The sequence below is a fragment of the Canis lupus genome, chromosome 10, assembly GCF_048164855.1.
Source record: "Canis lupus baileyi chromosome 10, mCanLup2.hap1, whole genome shotgun sequence".
In the NCBI taxonomy this organism is placed as follows: Eukaryota; Metazoa; Chordata; class Mammalia; order Carnivora; family Canidae; genus Canis; species Canis lupus.
In genome coordinates, this window is record NC_132847.1 from 57,132,229 (window position 1) to 57,150,636 (window position 18,408).

General features: G+C 47.6%; 2 protein-coding genes across 10 annotated transcripts in view; both read right to left on the reverse strand.

Annotated features, from left to right (window-relative positions):
• The window catches only part of TRIM14 (tripartite motif containing 14), a 29,423-nt gene extending 16,618 nt beyond the window's left edge, over positions 1 to 12,805 (reverse strand). Inside the window, exons 1-2 of the mRNA XM_072842062.1 lie at positions 12,590 to 12,805; positions 9,848 to 9,943 (exon numbers count right to left, since the gene is read on the reverse strand). Of these exons, the coding sequence (XP_072698163.1) occupies positions 9,848 to 9,943; positions 12,590 to 12,805 (312 nt within the window). The remainder of the gene's footprint in view (positions 1 to 9,847; positions 9,944 to 12,589) is intronic.
• A 1,933-nt stretch (positions 12,806 to 14,738) lies between these two features.
• Positions 14,739 to 18,408, reverse strand: part of CORO2A (coronin 2A) — a 54,796-nt gene continuing 51,126 nt past the window's right edge. For all 9 annotated transcript variants that reach the window (XM_072842067.1, XM_072842064.1, XM_072842071.1 and 6 more), the window contains one exon: positions 14,739 to 17,542. In XM_072842067.1, coding sequence (XP_072698168.1) covers positions 17,411 to 17,542 — 132 coding nt within the window. In that variant the 3' untranslated portion in view covers positions 14,739 to 17,410. The remainder of the gene's footprint in view (positions 17,543 to 18,408) is intronic.

Here is an 18,408-nt window from a genome sequence, read left to right on the forward strand (position 1 = left end):
AAATCTTTAAAAAAAAATAAAAATAAAACAGAAAGCTTAAAAAAATAAAAATAAAAGCAAAACAGAGGCCAGCTCTTTCCTCGGCCCAAACATCAGCCCCCACAACAGAATGGCCCCTGGTACACAGAGGACAGGCTCCCCATGACATCACATTCTATTTTTAGTAGGGCAGGAACAGGTGGTTTGGCATGATCTATGGAATGAGTTCCTAAGTCTGTTTCCTGTACAGCGCTCTAGGCAGTGGCTAGGTTCTGAGGTTAGCTTACACCAACCATGTGCAGTACAGGTTAAATTGGCTTTGGGCTAGCCTGGGAATTAGTCTACATTTACAGCATGGTTTCTATGGGTCTGTGAACTTGGACACAAATATGTCTCTACAGAATGACCACATGAAGGAAAGAAAACATGTTCCAAACTCTTGATTTAGGGGACGTCTGTGTGGCTCAGTGGTTTAGCGCCCGCCTTCAGCCCAGGGCGTGATTCTGGAGACCCGGGATCAAGTCCCACATCGGGCTCCCTGGATGGGGCCTGCTTCTCCCTCTGCCTGTGCTCTGCCTCTCTTTCTCTCTCTCTCTCTGTCAGAGAATAAAATCTTAAAAAAAAAAAAAAAAAAAAACCTCTTAATTTAGAAACACACTTTAGAGGCAATGCCTGCAATGTCTTTCTATTAGAAATCAAGAGAGCAGGGGTCTATTGTCTCCTGACCCGGCTCTGCTCCGAGCAGTTTCCACAGCTCCACTTTATAAAGGGGAATGTGCCAAATACACTTCATGGCACAACATGTGGTCAGCACCTCAGTCTGGGAATAACTGTTTGGAAACATTCATGAGAAAACTTAAGACATAAGCAGTAAGACTGATTATGCAAACAGTTAAAAAGAATGAGAGAGAGAGAACAGGAGAGAAAATGAAACAAGGAAGTAGGTGGTCTGGTGGTTTGGGCTGCACTGGTTCAAAGTGGAACCGGATCCCAGACTGGAGTGGGCTGGGGTGAGGGTCCGGGACAGTCCAGTGTAAAAGGTTAGGGACTGGGGACAGAAAGAACTTGGGGCAGCGACAAAGTCACTGGTGGGACGGCGGGGGATTTGGTTCACAGCGTGCCGGCTGCTATGGGAGCCCACGTGGGCCCAGGGCCCTGGAGGGAGGCATCGCCAGCGTCAACAGCAGCACGGCCCGGCTGAGCCCTCGTCTTCCTTTTCCCACTCTGGGACAAAGGCTGCTTGCTGTCACATCACCGGTCCCCTGACTCGATGCTGTGGTTCAGTCCCTATAGCTCTGGTGGGTCACGGGGAGACCATGGCGCAGAGCCAGGAAAGGAGGCTGTTCATTTCCTCCCCGGCTGCCAGGCTAGGCCTCTGCGCCTCGGGTCCATTTCCTGTCCCTTCCCCCTCCCCGCCTGCTTGGTAGGGAGAGGGGCGGACTGCTGCACAGGAATTTCCAAGATCCTCCTTCAGGCTGGGTCTGCTCAATGGGAGGAGGAACTAGAGAGAAGTGAGGGGAAGCGAGGCAGCCAAGGCAGTGTCTCTATAAGAGACTGCATCCCCCCTCAAAAAAATAAAACAAAACAAAATAAAATAAAATAAAAAAAATAAAATAAAATAAAATAAAATAAAATAAAATAAAATAAAATAAAAAAAAGAGACTGCATCCCCATGTCCCTTCTACCCTCCAGCTCCCCTGGGACAGGCCCACTCTGGTTCCAGCTCCCCCCGAGGTGGCCCCCGCCCCTGCTCTTGGCCGTCTCACCTCCTCCCTTATCTAGGCAGGCTGGGGGCAAACGTGCCTCCTGATCCAGCTATGGCCTCGCTGCCCCCACCTCCCTGGGCTGGCTTCTCTGAAGCCTCCCCCATGCTGTGTCACCACTCCCCACATTCACTGCCTCTGTCCCAAACCCTCAAAATGGCCTCTGTCTTCCTGGGTGGGCCCTGATGGATAAAGCTGTGGTCCCAGATCCACCTCTGCCTTTTTATGGGACCAGTGATGAGTCACTTCTCTTCCTGGGTGACCCCATCTCCAAGGGCCCTTCAGCTCCGACAGCCTAGGCACATCCTAACCCCCTACCTGGGTCCGGATTCGACAGACAGTAGCCAAACTTATCTGTATATGTATTTCTATAGTATATGTATTTATATAATTTTTCCCCACTTATAAAAGTACCAAAAGCTCCCTGCAGAAGTGGGAAGATTTAGAAAGGAGAATGTAACCCCTCTGCTACCCTGGCACCTCATCCTTGTCTGAGTTAGGGTAGCACCTGAGTGTGGAGTTTTCTGTCCACCTGTACGTCATGGCTCTCTGAGGAGCCCTGATTGGGAAGCAAACAGCCTATCAACAAGAATATTGGAAAAAGTCATTTAATGGGTGTTGTTTGGGGATTCTTGACCAACCAAGGGCTTCTTGATCGTTCTCTGGAAAGAATGGTTGGTTAGGCCTTGTTCGTTGGTTTCTGAATAGTGGACTTTGGACCATGTATGAACTTTAATTGGTTTTTGTTTGCTTACAAAGGTGTCTTATGGATTAATTTTCAGGTAAATGACCTTTTCCCTAGTAATGTCCCTACATAAGCAAATACGGAACAGCATGGTTGCCCCTGACCTCTCTGCCACAAGTACAACAGTCATAGTTCAGCAGAACGCATGAGAGTCCTAAACATTTGTGCCCATTAACCAGATGAATCACTTCTAGGAGTGTATCCAAAGAGAATGAATAAAAAATGTTCACTGCAGGGTTATTTTATGTTAGTGAAAACCTGGAAATGATTCAAATGTTCAACTTTAAGAAAATGGCTTAATCATGGTAGATCCGTATTATGGAATATACAGTCTCTAACACTGACATTGATAAAGAACTTCTTTTATTTAAATATTTTATTTTTTTATTCATAAGAGACAGAGGAGAGAGAGAGAGGTAAAAACAATGGCAGAGAAAGAAGCATGCTCCCTGCGGGGAGCCCGATGTGGGACTCGATCCGGGACTCCAGGATCACGCCCAGAGCTGAAGGTAGATGCTCAATCGCTGAGTCACCCAGGCATCCCAATAAATAACTTTTAATGACACAGGGAAGTGTTATGATCTTAAGCAACAACAAAAATCTCATATATAAAGCAACATATACGGGATCCCTGGGTGGCGCAGCGGTTTGTCGCCTGCCTTTGGCCCAGGGCGCGATCCTGGGGACCCGGGATCGAATCCCACGTCGGGCTCCTGGTGCATGGAGCCTGCTTCTCCCTCTGCCTGTCTCTGCCTCTCTCTCTCTCTCTCTGTGTGACTATCATAAATAAATAAAAATTAAAAAAAAATAAAGCAACATATAGTTCTGGTCAATAAGGAAGAAGGAGCTGACGTGAGAAATCTCCCTTCCTCGTTCAAACAATCGAAATGCTGCTGAAATGAGCAAACTTTTAAATTATATGACCAAGTTCAAAACCAAAAAGCAAACCCGCAAACAGACAACAAAAAGCAGAAAGCCTTAGTTGCCCAAAACAAAGAGGGAACTTTCTGTCAGAGCCGTGCAGAGGCTGAGCAGAATGACCACATGTGACAGCCACACACACTGGAGGCCTGGCTGTCTGGGCGCCTGCCACCTGCACCCAGGTGCACAGAAAGCTGCTTTATCCACGAAGCAGGCACAGGAAAAACTCTACCCACTGGCTTGGGAAAGGGGCAAGGAATCTTGTCAACCATCAGGGGTCATGGGCAAAAGAGAGTCACCAGCAAAACAAATCAAAGAGCAGGCTTATATCAAGAAGAATTCAAATTCGAGTTCATGGGACCTCAAAACTGAAAAATTCATATTAAAACAATTCTGGAACTACTGAAACGGACAGAGTACCCTGCAGATGCTCCAGCCACAGGGCTCTCTGAAGAGGTGCTCTCACAACCCAGGGCATACAGAACACCATGGAAAACACCTACTGAAGACAAGATGATGATACAAACGACAAATCACAGAAGGAAACGAGCCATCATGTCTCATTGACAAAGTGGGGACATGATAATAGAGTGTATAGAGAGTATGTCTCAAACTATATGAAAGCATATACACGTACGGGGAAAAAAACCTTAAAATGTGACCAGTGGTTAGCTTGAAGTATGGCTGAATTTTAAAGAAATTCCAATATAATTAACCTATGGGGTTCTATTAGTCTTGGGTGTACAATATAATGCTTCAACAATCCCACACACTACTCAGTACTCATCACAGTAAGTGTACTCTTAATCCCCTTCACCTATTTTACCCATCCCCCTCTCCCACCTCCCCTCTGGCAACCACCAGTTTGTTGTCTATAGGTAGCAGTCTGTTACTTGGTTTGTCTTTTTCTTTGTTTCTTAAATGCCACATATGAGCGAAATCATACGGTATTTGTCTTTCTCTGACTTATTTCACTTAGCATTATACCTTCTAAATCCATTCATGTTGTTGCAAATGGCAAGATTTCATTGTTTTTTTATGGGTGAATAATATTCCTTGTGTGTGTGTGTTTATGTGTGTGTATGTGTATATATATATATATATATATATATATATATATATAGCACATTTTTATCCATTCATCAGTTGATGGAACTTGGGTGGCTTCCATATCTTGGGTATTATAAATAAACAATAAACATAGAGATGCATGAATCTTTTTTGAATTAGTGTTCTCATATTCTTTAAGTAAAGACCCAGTAGTGGAATTACAGGATCATATGGTAATTCTATTTTTAATTTTTTGAGGAACCTCCAGACTGTTTTCCAGAGTGGCTACACCAGTTTTCATTCCCACCAACAGTATACAAGGGTTCCTTTTCCTCCACATCCTCGCCAACATTTACTGTTTCTTGTGTTTTTTAGCCATTCTGACAGGTCTGAGATGGTATCTCACTGTCGGCATTTCTTCTTTTTTCTTAAGTAGACTCCACAGTCAATGTGGGGCTCAAATTCATGACCCTGAGATCAAGCGTCAGATGCTCTACCAACTGAGCCATCCAGACGCCCCTCATTGTGGTTTTGATTTGCATTTTCCTGATGAGTAGTGATGTTGAGCATCTTTTCATGTGTCTGTTGGCCATCTGGATGTCTTCTTTGGAGAAATGTCTGTTTATGTCTCTGCCCACTTTTCTTTAAAGATTTATTTATTTATTTGAGAGAGAAAGCATGCACGGCTGTGGGGAGGGGAAGAGGAAGAGAATCTCCAGTAGACTCCTTACTGAGCACAAACCACGATGTAGGGCTTGATCTCATGATCTTGAGATCATGACCTGAACTGAAACCAAGAGTTAGACGCTTAGCTGACTGAGCCACCCAGGCACCCTGTCTTCTGCAGACTTCTAATTGGATTTTTTGTTTTTTGAGGAGTTAAGTTCTTTATGTATTTGTTTTTTTTTCATTTTTTTAAAAAAATTTTATTTATTTATTCATGAGAGACACACAGAGAGGCAGAGACACAGGCAGAGGGAGAAGCAGGCTCCATGCAGGGAGCCCAATGTGGGACTCGATCCTGGGTCTCCAGGATCAGGCCCTGGACTGAAGGCAGTGCTAAACCGCTGAGCCACCCGGGCTGCTCAGTTCTTTATGTATTTGTATACATATGTGGACCCAAAAGACCCCAAAGAACCAAAGCAATTTTGGAAAAGAAACAAAACTGGAGGAATCACAATCCCAGATTTCAAGATAAACTGTAAAGCTGAAGTAATGAAAACAGTATGGTACTGGGACAGAAATAGACATATATATTAGTGGAACAGAATAGAGAGCTCAGAAATAAACCCTAAATTATATGGTTAATTAATCTCTGACAAAGGAGGCAAGAATATGCAATGGGGAAAAAACAGTTTCTTCAACAAATGGTGTTGGGAAAACTGGAGAGCTATGTCCCAAAGAATGAAACTGGACCACTTTGTTACATCATACACAAAAATAAATTCAAAATGGACTAAACACCTAAATGTTAAATACCTGAAACCATAAAGCTCCCATGTGGGAGTGTAGGCCTTCAAAGGCCAAATCTTCCTACTTCTCCACATCTAAATTTTTATTTTATTTTTTTAAAAGATTTTATTTATTTATTTACAATAGACATAGAAAGAGAGAGAGAGAGGCAGAGACACCGGCGGAAGGAGAAGCAGGATCCATGCCGGGAGCCCGACGCAGGACTCGATCCCGGGGCTCCAGGATCACGCCCTGGGTCAAAGGCAGGCGCTAAACCATTGAGCCACCCAGGGATCCTCCTTTTTTTTTTTTTTTTTTTTTTTTTTTTTAATTTTTATACAGGGCAGTCCCGGTGGCGCAGGGGTTTGGCACCGCCTGCAGCCTGGGGTGTGATCCTGGAGACCCGGGATGGAGTCCCATATCAGGCTCCCTGCATGGAGCCTGTGTCTCTGCCTCTCTGTGTCTATGAATAAATAAATAAAATCTTTAAAAAAATTTTTATACAGATCAACCAGTCAACCAATGAATCAGTCACAGCTTTAAAACACTGACTGCCGGGGCGCTTGAGTGGCTCAGTCGACTGAGCATCTGCCTTTGACTCAGCTCATGATCCTGGTCCTGAGACTGAGCCCTGTGGGGGGCTCCCTGTTCAGCAGGGAGTCTGCTTCTCCCTCTGCTGCTCCCCCTGCTTGTGCTCTCTCACTCTTTCTGTCAAATAACAAATAAATAAATAATCTTTAAAATGCTGACCACTAACTTCATTCTTCTTAGCTCCTTCCTAGGTTCACTGAGCTGTAAGTCTAATAAACCATGTGCAGGATTTGCACGCTGAAAACTACAAAATGGTAATGAAAGAAAACAAAAATCTAAATAAATGAAGAGATATGTGTTCGCGGGTGCAAAGATAACACAGTAAAGATGTCCATTCTCTCTAGTTTGATATACATGCTGAATACAATGTTACTGGAATCCCAACAAAGTTGTAGAGATTATAGACAAGATCCTTCTAAGATTTAAACGAAAGGCAAAAGGAACTGGAATAGCTAAAAGAATTTTGAAAAAGAGAGAGGCATCAATTACTTCAGGGCTCACTCTCACTTATAACAATCAAGACCATGTGATAATAGTAGAGGGATAGACTCATAGATCGATGGAACTGAATAGAGAACCCAGAAATAGCCCCACCCAAGTATGGCCAATTGATTTTTTGACAAAAGCAATTCAAAGGAGAAAGCACAGTCTTTCAATAAATAGTGTTGGAGCAATTAGACATCCTCAGGGGAAAAAAAAAACAGAACTTGAGCTAAATCTCACAACTTATATAAAAAATTAACAGGAATCATGGACTTCAATGTAAAATGTAAAATTATAAAACTTCAGGAAAAAAAAAGGAGGAAATCATTGAGGTCTAGGGTTAGACAAAGAGCTCTCAGTCATGAACGAGACCAAGAGCATAATCCATAAAAGAAAAAAAAAATGGATAAACTGGAACTTCTTCAAAATTAAAAACTTTCACTCTGCAAAATCCTCTGTGAAGACAATGAAATGACAAGCCCCAGACTGGGAGAAAATATTCATAAACCACATATCTGACAAAGGACTCCTATCTGGAATATACAGACAATTCTCCAAACTCAGCAGTAAAAAAAAAATAAACCGATCTGGAAGTGATAAAAACAAACAAAACAAAACAAAACTAACACGAGGAGACTTCTCACCAAAGAGGATGGACAGGTGGCCCCTAAGCACATGAGAAGACGCTCCACCTCACTAGCCACTGGGGAAATGCAAATGAAGGCCATGATGAGGTATCACTGCACACCTACCAAAATGGCTAAAACACAAACTTGTGCAAATACTGAATGTTGGCAAGGAAGAGGAGAAACTGGATCTCTCATTAAGTTGCTGGTGGGAAGGTAAAATGGCACAGTCACTCTGCAAAATGTGTTTGGCAGTTTCTTAAAAAACTAAACATACAGCTCCATATAACCTACAATCAGCACTCGGCATTTATCCCAAGAAATAAAAACTATGTCCACACAAAAACCTGTACACAACTGCTCAAAGCAGATTTGTATTAGCCCTAAGCTGGAAACAACTAAAATGTCCTAAAATAGACGAAAGGTTAAAAAAAAAAAAAAAAAGTGGTACATCATCTGTGCTACTGGACTCTGGGATATTCAGCAATACAAAGGAATGAACTATTGATACATAAAACAACTTGGAGGGCATTATGTTGAGTGAAAAAAATCTCAAAGGTCATACACCATATGGTTCCATTTTTATGACATTCTTAAATGCCATAATCATAGAGATAGAGAACTAATTAGTGATCGCCCGGGGTTAGGGACTGTTGGGCGGGGGTGGGGTGGTGGGGGTGGTAACTATAGAGGTGATGCCTCAGGTAGATCTCGGTGGTGATGGAATCGTTTTGTATTTTGGTAGCAGCGCCTATTACCCGAATATGACAAATTGACGTAGAATTATATACCCACGCTGTCAATTCTGGTTTTGATATTGCACTGTAGTTAGGTAAGATCTAATCCTTGGGGCAAGCTAGGTGAAAGGTACACAAGGCTTCTCTGTACTACCTTTGCAACATCCTGTGAATCTGTAACTATTTCAAAATAAAAGTTTAAAAGTTGGGGAGAAGGTAAAAGAAAGTCCCATTCCTTAGATGAAGCTGAAATGTACCCCCTTAGACTCTGCACACAGGCCCTAAATTCTTTCCTTGGGGGCCCCCCAACCATATCTACTCAGAGATTTGCAGACAGTGAATCTGTATTCCGATTTTGTTCTTCTGGCTTTGCAGTGCAGAGCACCTCCCTCGTCCCTTCCCGAATCTTTTCAAATTGATGTATTTGCCTGAGCCGCAGAGAAGTGCTCTTATACTATATGTTGGCAAACTGAACTTCAATAAAACAAAACAAAACAAATCAAAACAAAAAAAGACAGGGTATTAAAAAAAAAAAAGAAGACATGAGGGACACTATTAATAATGAAGCTGGGGCCACAGGTGTACACCACAACTGCCTCCAGCATGCTGGGGCATGCAGTCATGGACAATGGATGTTGGGCCAATAGGGGGCCAATTCTGTGGCCTGGCCTGGGCATCTGCATCTCCACTCTGCTGTGGGCCTGGCCTCAGGAAGTCCTGGGTGCCAGCTACTCCCACAATCAGAGCCAGTCTCTGCCTGACTTGTGGGGGTCACTCCAGGGTTCATAGAGCCCTCAGGAGGAGAGGCCCTGGGAGGGCATCCCACCTGAGCCCTCAATTTGAGGAGGGGGCAATGAGACTGAGGGGGGTGGAGGGACCAGCTCAGTTCAAATTAAAGAACCAAAAGACCGGCAACTTTTTTAGTCAAGTGGCAGCTCACAATAATGTCAGCCCCAACTTCCCATTCCTAGCCCACAAAAGAATACATTTAAATAAACATTGTTATGGAGAAGCCTGAAGAAAGTACTTTCTTATGGAATATATTTACATCCTGTTCACTTTCTTTTGACAAAGCAGTGAAACCCAAAAAGCTACCTGCATGTTTAAAACACGTTTTGCTTTGTTTCTCGTGACTATGGGTGCAGGGGATGGACAACTAGTCCTCTGAGAGAATGGCCTTGGTGATGGTGGCAGGAAAGGCCATTCCTCCATTTTACGAGGCGCTATGTGGCAAGACTAGGGTGCCGGGCAGATTCACATAAAGCTAACAAAACAGAAGCTTTCAGGCTCCAGTGGCCCGGCCCCTTCATGGTCTTACACTTGATTTTGTGTTCTTTTTCTTAAAAAGAGCCCCCTAAATTATGGAAGTCCTAAACCCCACCAAATCTGATTTGCCCCTTTGACGCTTTTATTTTCCCTTGGCTACACATTGAGGAGAGACTTGTGTCCGAGGGGAAGTGTGGACATCTCAACTAGAATAAGGAAGAAATGTCCACTTGCCTTGAGCTTCTCAGCAGCGTCTTCTATTTGGGTTATGTTGCCAACTTGCTGCTGCTGCTTGGCTTCCAACTGCTTTAAACATTCTTGGGTGAGTTTCTGTATGTGAAGGAGTTAGGAAAAATTAATATTTAATACTGTGACTTTTGAGATAACAAGCCACCCCAGGGGTCATCTCCCACCCCTGCATTTTGTTTCATCTGACATATCTGAGACTCACAAGGTGAGATGACTGGCCCAGAGTCATGGGACAAATTGGAGGATGAGCTGGAGCCAGGGTCCCTTGGATCCTCAGAGGCCGACGTCAGATATTCTTCAAACCCTGATGGAGCACTCCCCCTCCCCGGTTTCTCGAACAATCCCACTTATGACCTGATTTTCTCAAATAGGACCTTAAGGCAAACAGCTTGGGGACAGAGGAAGAGCATTCACTTATAGAGTCAGTATTAACTGAGCACCTACTATGTGCCAGGCCCTGTCATAGGGGCTGCCCTCATGGAACTTACATTCCAGGGAGCTATGGCTCTTTGGCCTGGACTGGGGTTCAGAAGACCTGCATGTGTGAGGTTTGTGGGGGTTCATGCTCCCTTCTCCCTCCCATCTGAGATGGCTTCCTTCCAAATCTCCGTGTTTTGCAATTGCCATTTTTCCAAAGGTGTGCTCTGTGGCCCTCTTAAGACCCCACAGGTTTGACCTCACCTCTATCTGGACCTTCTTATGGCTGGACTTGTAGTCGGCTGCTGGGCCTAGGTCTAGCTGCCCAGTCAACTGAAAGCTTCCTGAGGGCAGGCCTGCTCCATTCCTGGCTCCCCCACAGGACCAGGGAGTGATCTGGAAGTGTTTGCTAAGTTGAACACAATGGCCAAGGGCTGCCAGCTTCAGGTGGAGAGCTGGGCCACCCAGCAAGTTGTGATGAGCATGAGCCCCAGAGTCACACAAGGATTCCTAGGTCTGAGCCTTGGCTCCCCTTTCATGTGAACTGAGCAAGTGATCTCACCTCTCTAAACCTGTTCCCTGGGCAGCCCGGGTGGCTCAGTGGTTTAGCGCCGCCTTCAGCCCAGGTGTGATCCTGGAGACCGGGGATCCAGTCCCACATTGGGCTCCCTGGATGGGGCCTGCTTCTCCCTCTGCCTGTGTCTCTGCCTCTCTCTCTCTCTCTGTGCCTCTCATGAATAAATAAAATCTTAAAAAAAAAAAAAAAAGCCTGTTTCCTCAGCTATAAACATGGAGATAACCCCAGAGTGTTGCTATAGAGAATGACAAGTCCACAGAGTGCTTGGTATAGCGCTCGGCAGAGAGTAAGTACTCAACAGACAAAGTTCTTACTGTTATTTTAACAACCAACAAGCATTTGCTACTGTGTGTGGTTGTAGTCTAGGTGGTGGGTGGGGATGGGGACACAATGATAACCCAAGTATAAGCCACAAGCTCAAATTCCAGGAGCACATACTCACCCCACTGTGATTTCTAACACTTCAAGTCTAGCTGCTGGCCATCACCCAAAGAGAGTCCAGGCCCAGGGTGCTTCTCCTGTCATGCTAGACCTGGTAATATCCTACTCATCCTTCAAGGACAGTTCCAATGGCCTCCTCCAGGAAGTCTTCCTAGTCTCCCTATTCCTACCTCATATTGTCTTCTCTCCAGCTTCCCAATTACAATACTTGTCACGTTGTATTGTCACCATTTGTTCTCACCCCACCAGCCAGGGAACTCCCCCAGATCAGATTTGGTCTACTTGTTAATTCATGGTACAAAGTATGTGCTGAACGGATGTTTGATGAGTGGATGGAAGGATGATGATAGGCGAATAGCTGGTGTGTGGTACACAGGCAGGTAGGCAGGCGAGTGGACCTGCTTATGAGACAACCAAGCCCTACCATCTCTGGAAAGCAGCCACCTTATCTCTGGAAACAGCCTCTGAGGAGCTATTATTATCACAACCGTTATATAAATAAGAAAAGGAAGACCTTGGAGGCAGGGGCAGGACTTAAACCCAGGACTCCACCAATTGGACCAACCCCACAGGGCACATTATCATCCTGGAGCTCCAAGGGTGTCACAAGGTGAAGAGAAAGGTCATTAATCACAGCCGACTTCTTGGAGGAGGAAGTGATGGAATCAGCTGTCAGAGACGACGGTTGGGCCTGTCCATCCCAGGGAGGCAGACGGGTTTGACCGCAGCCACCAAGTTGCCCCCAAGGCTGGAACAGGGGTCTGGAGCCCCTGACCTTTATTAGGATTATGAACAGGTGAGGAGGGCCAGCTGTAGAGTCCTGGAGTCAAGCCAGGCTCAGCTTCCAGAGCCTTCCTTTTTTTATCAATAAAATGGCTGTCACAGCTCCCCACCAGGCTGTTAAGTGCATGGGATGGGACCTGGCGTGGAGGGGATGGATGGGTGGAGGGGAAGGGCCGAGTGGGTGGTCGGAGTCAATCAAGCCGTCCCCACCCAGCCCCTGACTCTGAACCCCGGGAAGAGAAAACCAGAGCTGTCCGTTCAAGGCTGACCTTCCAGCCCAAGCGGTGCGGTGCACCGGCCGCGGCGAGGTCAAGGCCATCTGCGGTCGGCGGGGCGGGGGGCGGGGGGCGCCCCGGTTCTCTCTCCCAAACCCACCTCTTCTGAAGCTTGGCTGCTGGTTCGCAACGACGGGGGCCGCCGAGCGGCTCAGAGCCCGCCCGCAAACCGACTGCCGGCCCGGCACGCTCCTCCCCGCCCGTTAGACCCCCGCGCGCCGCCCGCGTGCCCACCTGCACGTGGGCCGCCTCTTCCCGCGCCAGGACCACCTGGTGGCCGCGGTGCGCGCCGAGCACCGGGCAGAGCGCGCACACGCAGCGGCGGCAGCGGCGACAGAAGAGCTCGGCCACGCGGTCGCCGTGCTCCGGGCAGTGCCAGCCGCTCGGGTCGTCGCGCTGCGCGGGGCCGGGCCCCCCGCGCGTCCCGCTCGGCACCCCTGCGCCCGCCATGCAGCCCCGGGAGCCGGGCGGCCGCGGGCCGGGGGAGGGGCTCCCGCCGAGAATCGAAACCGGGCGGCGGGGCGGGGCGGGGCGGGGCGGCCCCGGGGGCGGCCCTGCTCCCCCAGGAAGGACCGCGGCGCGCGCCCGGCCCGGGGAGCGGCGGCCTGGGCGCCCTGCGGCCCCGCGGGGTGCGCCCCCGCCCCGCCCGCCCCAGCGGCATCGGCGGCCGCCGCAGGAATGGGGCTCGCCCCGGCCGGGCCGGGCCGACTGAAACGAGACGGGCTTCGCGCCCGGGGATGCGAGTGCACGGGGCCCGGGAGGCTGCGGCCCTGCGCACGGGGCCCGGGAGGCTGCGGCCCTGCGCACGGGGCCCGGGAGGCTGCGGCCCTGCGCACCGGACCCGGGAGGCTGCGGCCCTGCGCACGGGGCCCGGGAGGCTGCGGCCCTGGGCACGGGGCTCCGGAGGCTGCGGCCCTGTACACGCGATTCCGGAACCTGCGGCCCCCGGCGTGCTGTGCACTACCTCCACCTTTTACTTTGCCTTTGTTCTCTCTGCCCTGTTCCCGGCAGAAGCCACCATTCCCGCAATTGCCAGAATCACCCTGGAAACTGCAGCCGCCCCAGGCCAAGTCTCCAGAGTCCACCAAACAAATTAGTACATTCAGCGAACAAGGAACACACTATGGGGTTTCCTCAAAAAATAAAAACTAGAGCTACCGTATGACTAGCAATCTCCCTTCTCTTCTCTCTGGGAGAGATACTTCATCCTGGGTGCGTTGCAGCATTTATTCACTATAGCCAAGACGTGGAAACAACCAGTGTGCTTCCATGAATGAATGGATAAAGATGTGCTGTGTGTGTGTGTATAAACAGGGAAATGTTATTCAGACCTAAAAAAGGAAAGCCTGCCGTTCGCCACATGGATGAGCTTGGAAGACTTTTTGCGAAGTGAAATAGGCCAGGCAGCGAAAAACAAATACTGTTTGGTTTCACTTACATGTGGAATCCCAAGAAAACAAAGACCAAAAAGCAGTTGAACTCCCAGCAACAGAGTAGAATGGAGGTTTCCAGGGGCTGGTGGGTGGGAGAAAAGGGTACAAACTTTGAGTTGTAAGAGTCTAAGTTCTGGAGATCTAATGTATGGGATGGCGAGTATAGTTAATAATACTGTACTGTGTACTTGAAATTGGTTGAGTGTAGATCTCAAGTGTTCTCCCTACACACTATGTGAAATAATAGATGTGTTGATTAACTTGATGGTGGTAATCATTTCACAAGGTATACATATATTAAATCATCACATCGTACACCTTTAAAAATCACGTATAATCTAAATATATGCAACATTTTCAATCATATGCCAATAAAGTTAGGAAAAAAATTCTCAGTTCCTATCCTATCCTAAGCTCTTAATACCTTTGATCCCTGCCCTGTCTATGCTCTATCTTTTGCTTGTTTCCAGACCATGGAATAGTAGGTTTTCTCTGCTTGAAACCTCTTTTCCTTAAATACCCTTGCCCTGCTTACTTCTATTTATCCTTCAGGTGTCTGCCTAAATATTACCTCCTCCAGGAAGCTTTCCTTGCTTCTCCCAGAGCAACCCACACTTCCCCTATCCTGGCCCTTGTCTTCCTTCCAACCATGACTGAAAACTTCAGAGGGCAGGGACCAAATCTGTTTTATCTGTTTCCCAGCCTGGTCTCTGGCCCAAAAAAGTTAGATACTCATTTAGTATCTGTGGAACAAATCAAGAAAAGGAAAGCTCCAGGTATTAAAATGTCTAGGCAGATGTTGTTTATTATTGTTGGATACATGTGCAAGATTTCACATGTGTTTATTTTCACTTTTATTTTTTTTCTTTTCTTTTCCTTTTTTTTTTTTTTTTTTAGAAAGGTAAAGGGAATTTCAGAAACAACATTAAAACAAACTATTTTAGGCACGGTTTCATATTAAAAGCATAGATTTATTTTATTTTTGATTTCCTTCTTCCTTCTATGATACAATCTTAAATCTTATTCCAGGAAGAACATTTATAGTAGCGCTAAGGTGGATACGCCCCAATGCTCATCTCCCAGTGCTATCTTCATTCTCAGAAAGTTCCTGAGTCAACAGTCGGGGGGCTCCCAGGGTATGGAGTAAAGAGATGAGCGCACATTCTGCTTGCCCGGAGTGTGAGGGCCTGGCCCTGCAGATGCTGGGCAAGTTCTACTTCATCAGTCAAGAACATAAACAAAAAATGCAATTAAAAAAATGGCTTAAAAAAATATTTGTTAAAAATTACTATCCCTCTCCCTTGCTGTGAAATAATTTAAATAATTTATTCGTTTTAAAAAAAGCAAACCCAAAAAACAAGTTTGTTCACAGATGCCTTCACATTGTTTTTGAGCATGATGTCTGGGTCCCGTAGGGGTCAGGAGAGTTCCAGAAGGTTATGTGCAGAGGAGGCACTGGGGGATGCTCCCCAGACTCAGCCCCACCTCCAGCTCTCTGCAGCCAGTGCCTGTGGGCATGATACTTCTTCATTCTCTGAGAATGACATGGGGATACTGTCATTATTCTGACCCTGGGGATAACGCCTGCCCGGCCCACGTTGGAATTAGAGTTGGATGTGCCAGTGAGTGGAGGTGGGAGGGCTTTGTAAACTGTGAAGTGCTGGCCACAAATCAGGTGGGAAAGGTAACCCCACCCAGGGGAGCTCTGCTTCCCTCACAACACCTGGGATTTGGTCTTTGGCCTTTGGTGAGTCCCACTGACTAAGTAAACAAGCTAGGGAATCTGGGCATCTAGCATGTGTAGGCAGAAAAGGGAACCAAGCCACGGTTAGGGGAGGGGGCACTCAGGGGCACAGAGCCATCATTGAGTTGTAGCCAGGGGTCCCAGAGAGACATGGGTTGATGCTTCCAACCTGGAATGGAGTTGGAGTCCTAGAGCTTGTCTGATGCTCACTGTCCTCATCTTTACTGCAGATGGGTACAGATGGGCTGACCCAGTGGCTCTCCATCCCCACCGTATTGCAGAATGACCTGGGAACTTATAACAACATGCACAAAGCCAGGCCCCACTCAGGAGATTCAGCTTCGACTGGTCTGGAGTTGGGTGTGGGCATCTGTATTTCTCGAACACTCTTAGGAGGACTCTAATGTACAGCCTGGGTTGAAATCTCCCAGGATAGGTGGCCTCCTCCAGATGCCATCTTAGCTCCAGTGTTGGCCTGTGCAGTGGGCAAAACTCATCGACTGTACCTCCTCAGTCAGGAGGGGCACATTCAATTTCCAACATTCTCCATCTCAGCTGGGCTGCTGTATGGACCACTGAGAAAGAACTTTAGAGAATGGGCTCAGAACACAGATTCACAAAGGAGGGACACGTAAAAACTCTCAGGCTAGAAGGGGAACTTCAGGGTTATCTGGCCCTACCTCCTTGCCTAGTGCAGTCATCCCTCTCCAGAAGGCTCTGCTGGCACACTGCAGGGTTGAGGCTCCCTTCTTCCTGAACCGAAATCTGCCTATATCCTCTGGAGCGGGCAGGCTCTGTGGCCTGAGGGCTTTGGTGGTCGCAGTCATTGGTCATGGGCACCACTCTGATGTCTGCTCCCCCACATAAGGGATGGTGTCTGCCCACATTTGGCTGATTCTGGTTGAAGAGAGGATGGTTTTGGCCTCCTATCTGTGTTCTAGCATTGGGCCAAAGCTTGACTTATTTCCCCACAGTTAAATTTTCTCTGCCCGTTCACCAATGTCATGTGAGTTCCTTCGGCAGACCCATATCATCACCCTAGATAGTTTTCCTCAGGTCAATGCCAAGGTTTCTTGTCTCTGGTGGCAGATCCTGTAGAGGGCAGCACACCCCAGGGTCCCCAGGTTCATATGGAGAAATTGTGACTGGGTTCATATGGGAAACTGAGCAAGTCAGGGGCCCAGCCGGAACAAAGGGATTCCTGCCACATGGGCTGAGAGCTGCATCAGCCCAGAAACAGCCGAAAGACAGACCCAGCAGACCAGAAGCTTGACCCCGCCCTGCCACGAACCCTCTGAGGACCTTGATCACTTGTCTCTCTCTGGGCCTCAGTTTGTCCACCTGTAAAATGAAGAAGTTGGGCCAGATCGTTGGTTTTCCAAACTTCTAAATGTTTTCTCAGAAGCAGCATTATGCATTCCACAGAAGCCAATATATAAATCGGGAAGAAGGGGCGCTATCTGGTTGGAACGGGGTGGAGGGGGGCCACGGCCCTCCTGCTGAGGCTTTCTCCCATTCTGTGGACCACGGCTTGAGAATCACAGGCAGGTCCCCCTCTCGGGTCCCTCCAGCTCTAACTTTATACAGTGCTCTTTCCCTTGAGAAGTAATAGCTCACTGTAGACCCTTAAAGACAGAATTAAACGGAAGGCAAGTTATTGTCTAAAAAGAGTCAATTCAGACACCATTGTTTTGAGAAGGCGATTAGAAAAAGGGCACCACATCCCCCCACTGGAATCTTTCAGCAACCGAGAGTTTTTCGTTTTCTGGTAAAAAATATAGAAATAGTGGTTGTTCTTGGGGGACTTGTGGTTTGGTTCTGGACCTCCCCATGGAGCCGAGTGGTGTCCCTGAGGGCGGGGAGAGCAGAGATCTCTGCTCAGAACCTCTCTGAGTTCATCCGAGAGTTTTTGACCTCCAGTTCCAACTGTTTGGCTTGGACCTCGCGCTGAGTCAATAGCTCCCGGAGCCTTCGGATCTCCTCCTGCTGTCGGTAGAACATCTGTAGCAGCTGGGAAAGCACAGAACAGAGGGAAAGATCACTCGATGTCCTGGGATGTGAGGGCCCAGAACAACAGCAGGAAGGACAAAATATTGCCCCCTTTTCCTGCTCAGAGAGGCAGAGGCGATTAATGTGCCTGAGGCCTTAGGGAATGGCCATCGCACAGACCTTTATAAAAATCTTTTCTTCACCCGACAAGTGAGATTTTAAATGACTTTATGTTTGAGACATTGTGTGCCTCCTTGGATCCCCCGTGGAACAGAGGAAAGGATGCTTGGTCCTGAAGTCTGGAGATCCCTCATCTGTGGAACTCGCTGAACTATGTGACCTCAGGCAAGTTACTTACCCTCTCTGAGTTTCAGTTGGCTCCTTCTAGAAGCTGGGGGTCAGAAAATGAACCTGGGCACTATCATAATTGCTGTGCTGTGGAGAACAGTACCAGCTGTCAGATGCTCCCCTTTAAGGATCTTTGCCATTGCATGCTCACAGCACCCCTACAGGGGTGGTGGTGTGAGCGCCCCAGTGCGCTGCCACCATGGGAACAGAAGCTAAGAGAGATTCAGCCCCTGGCTCTGAGGTCCTACAGTCCCTGCTCAGCAGAGGTAGGATCAGAATCCCTCCGGGAGATGCCAGCCCCTATGTTTTTAGCCACTACATGCTGACATCCTTTCCCAGGTGGAAAGGATTCAATCGGGTGATAGGTCACAGTGCCTACCACAGGACCTGGCACACAGTAGGCCCTGAACAAATGTTGACTCTGAAACAGAAAATCCTCGTGTCAGAATGGGAACGGAGGGACTTTAATACCAAACCAAACCCCCTGCATCTTGCAGTCAGACGGTTTTCCACCATCTGTAGGTAACCTGGCCATCTGG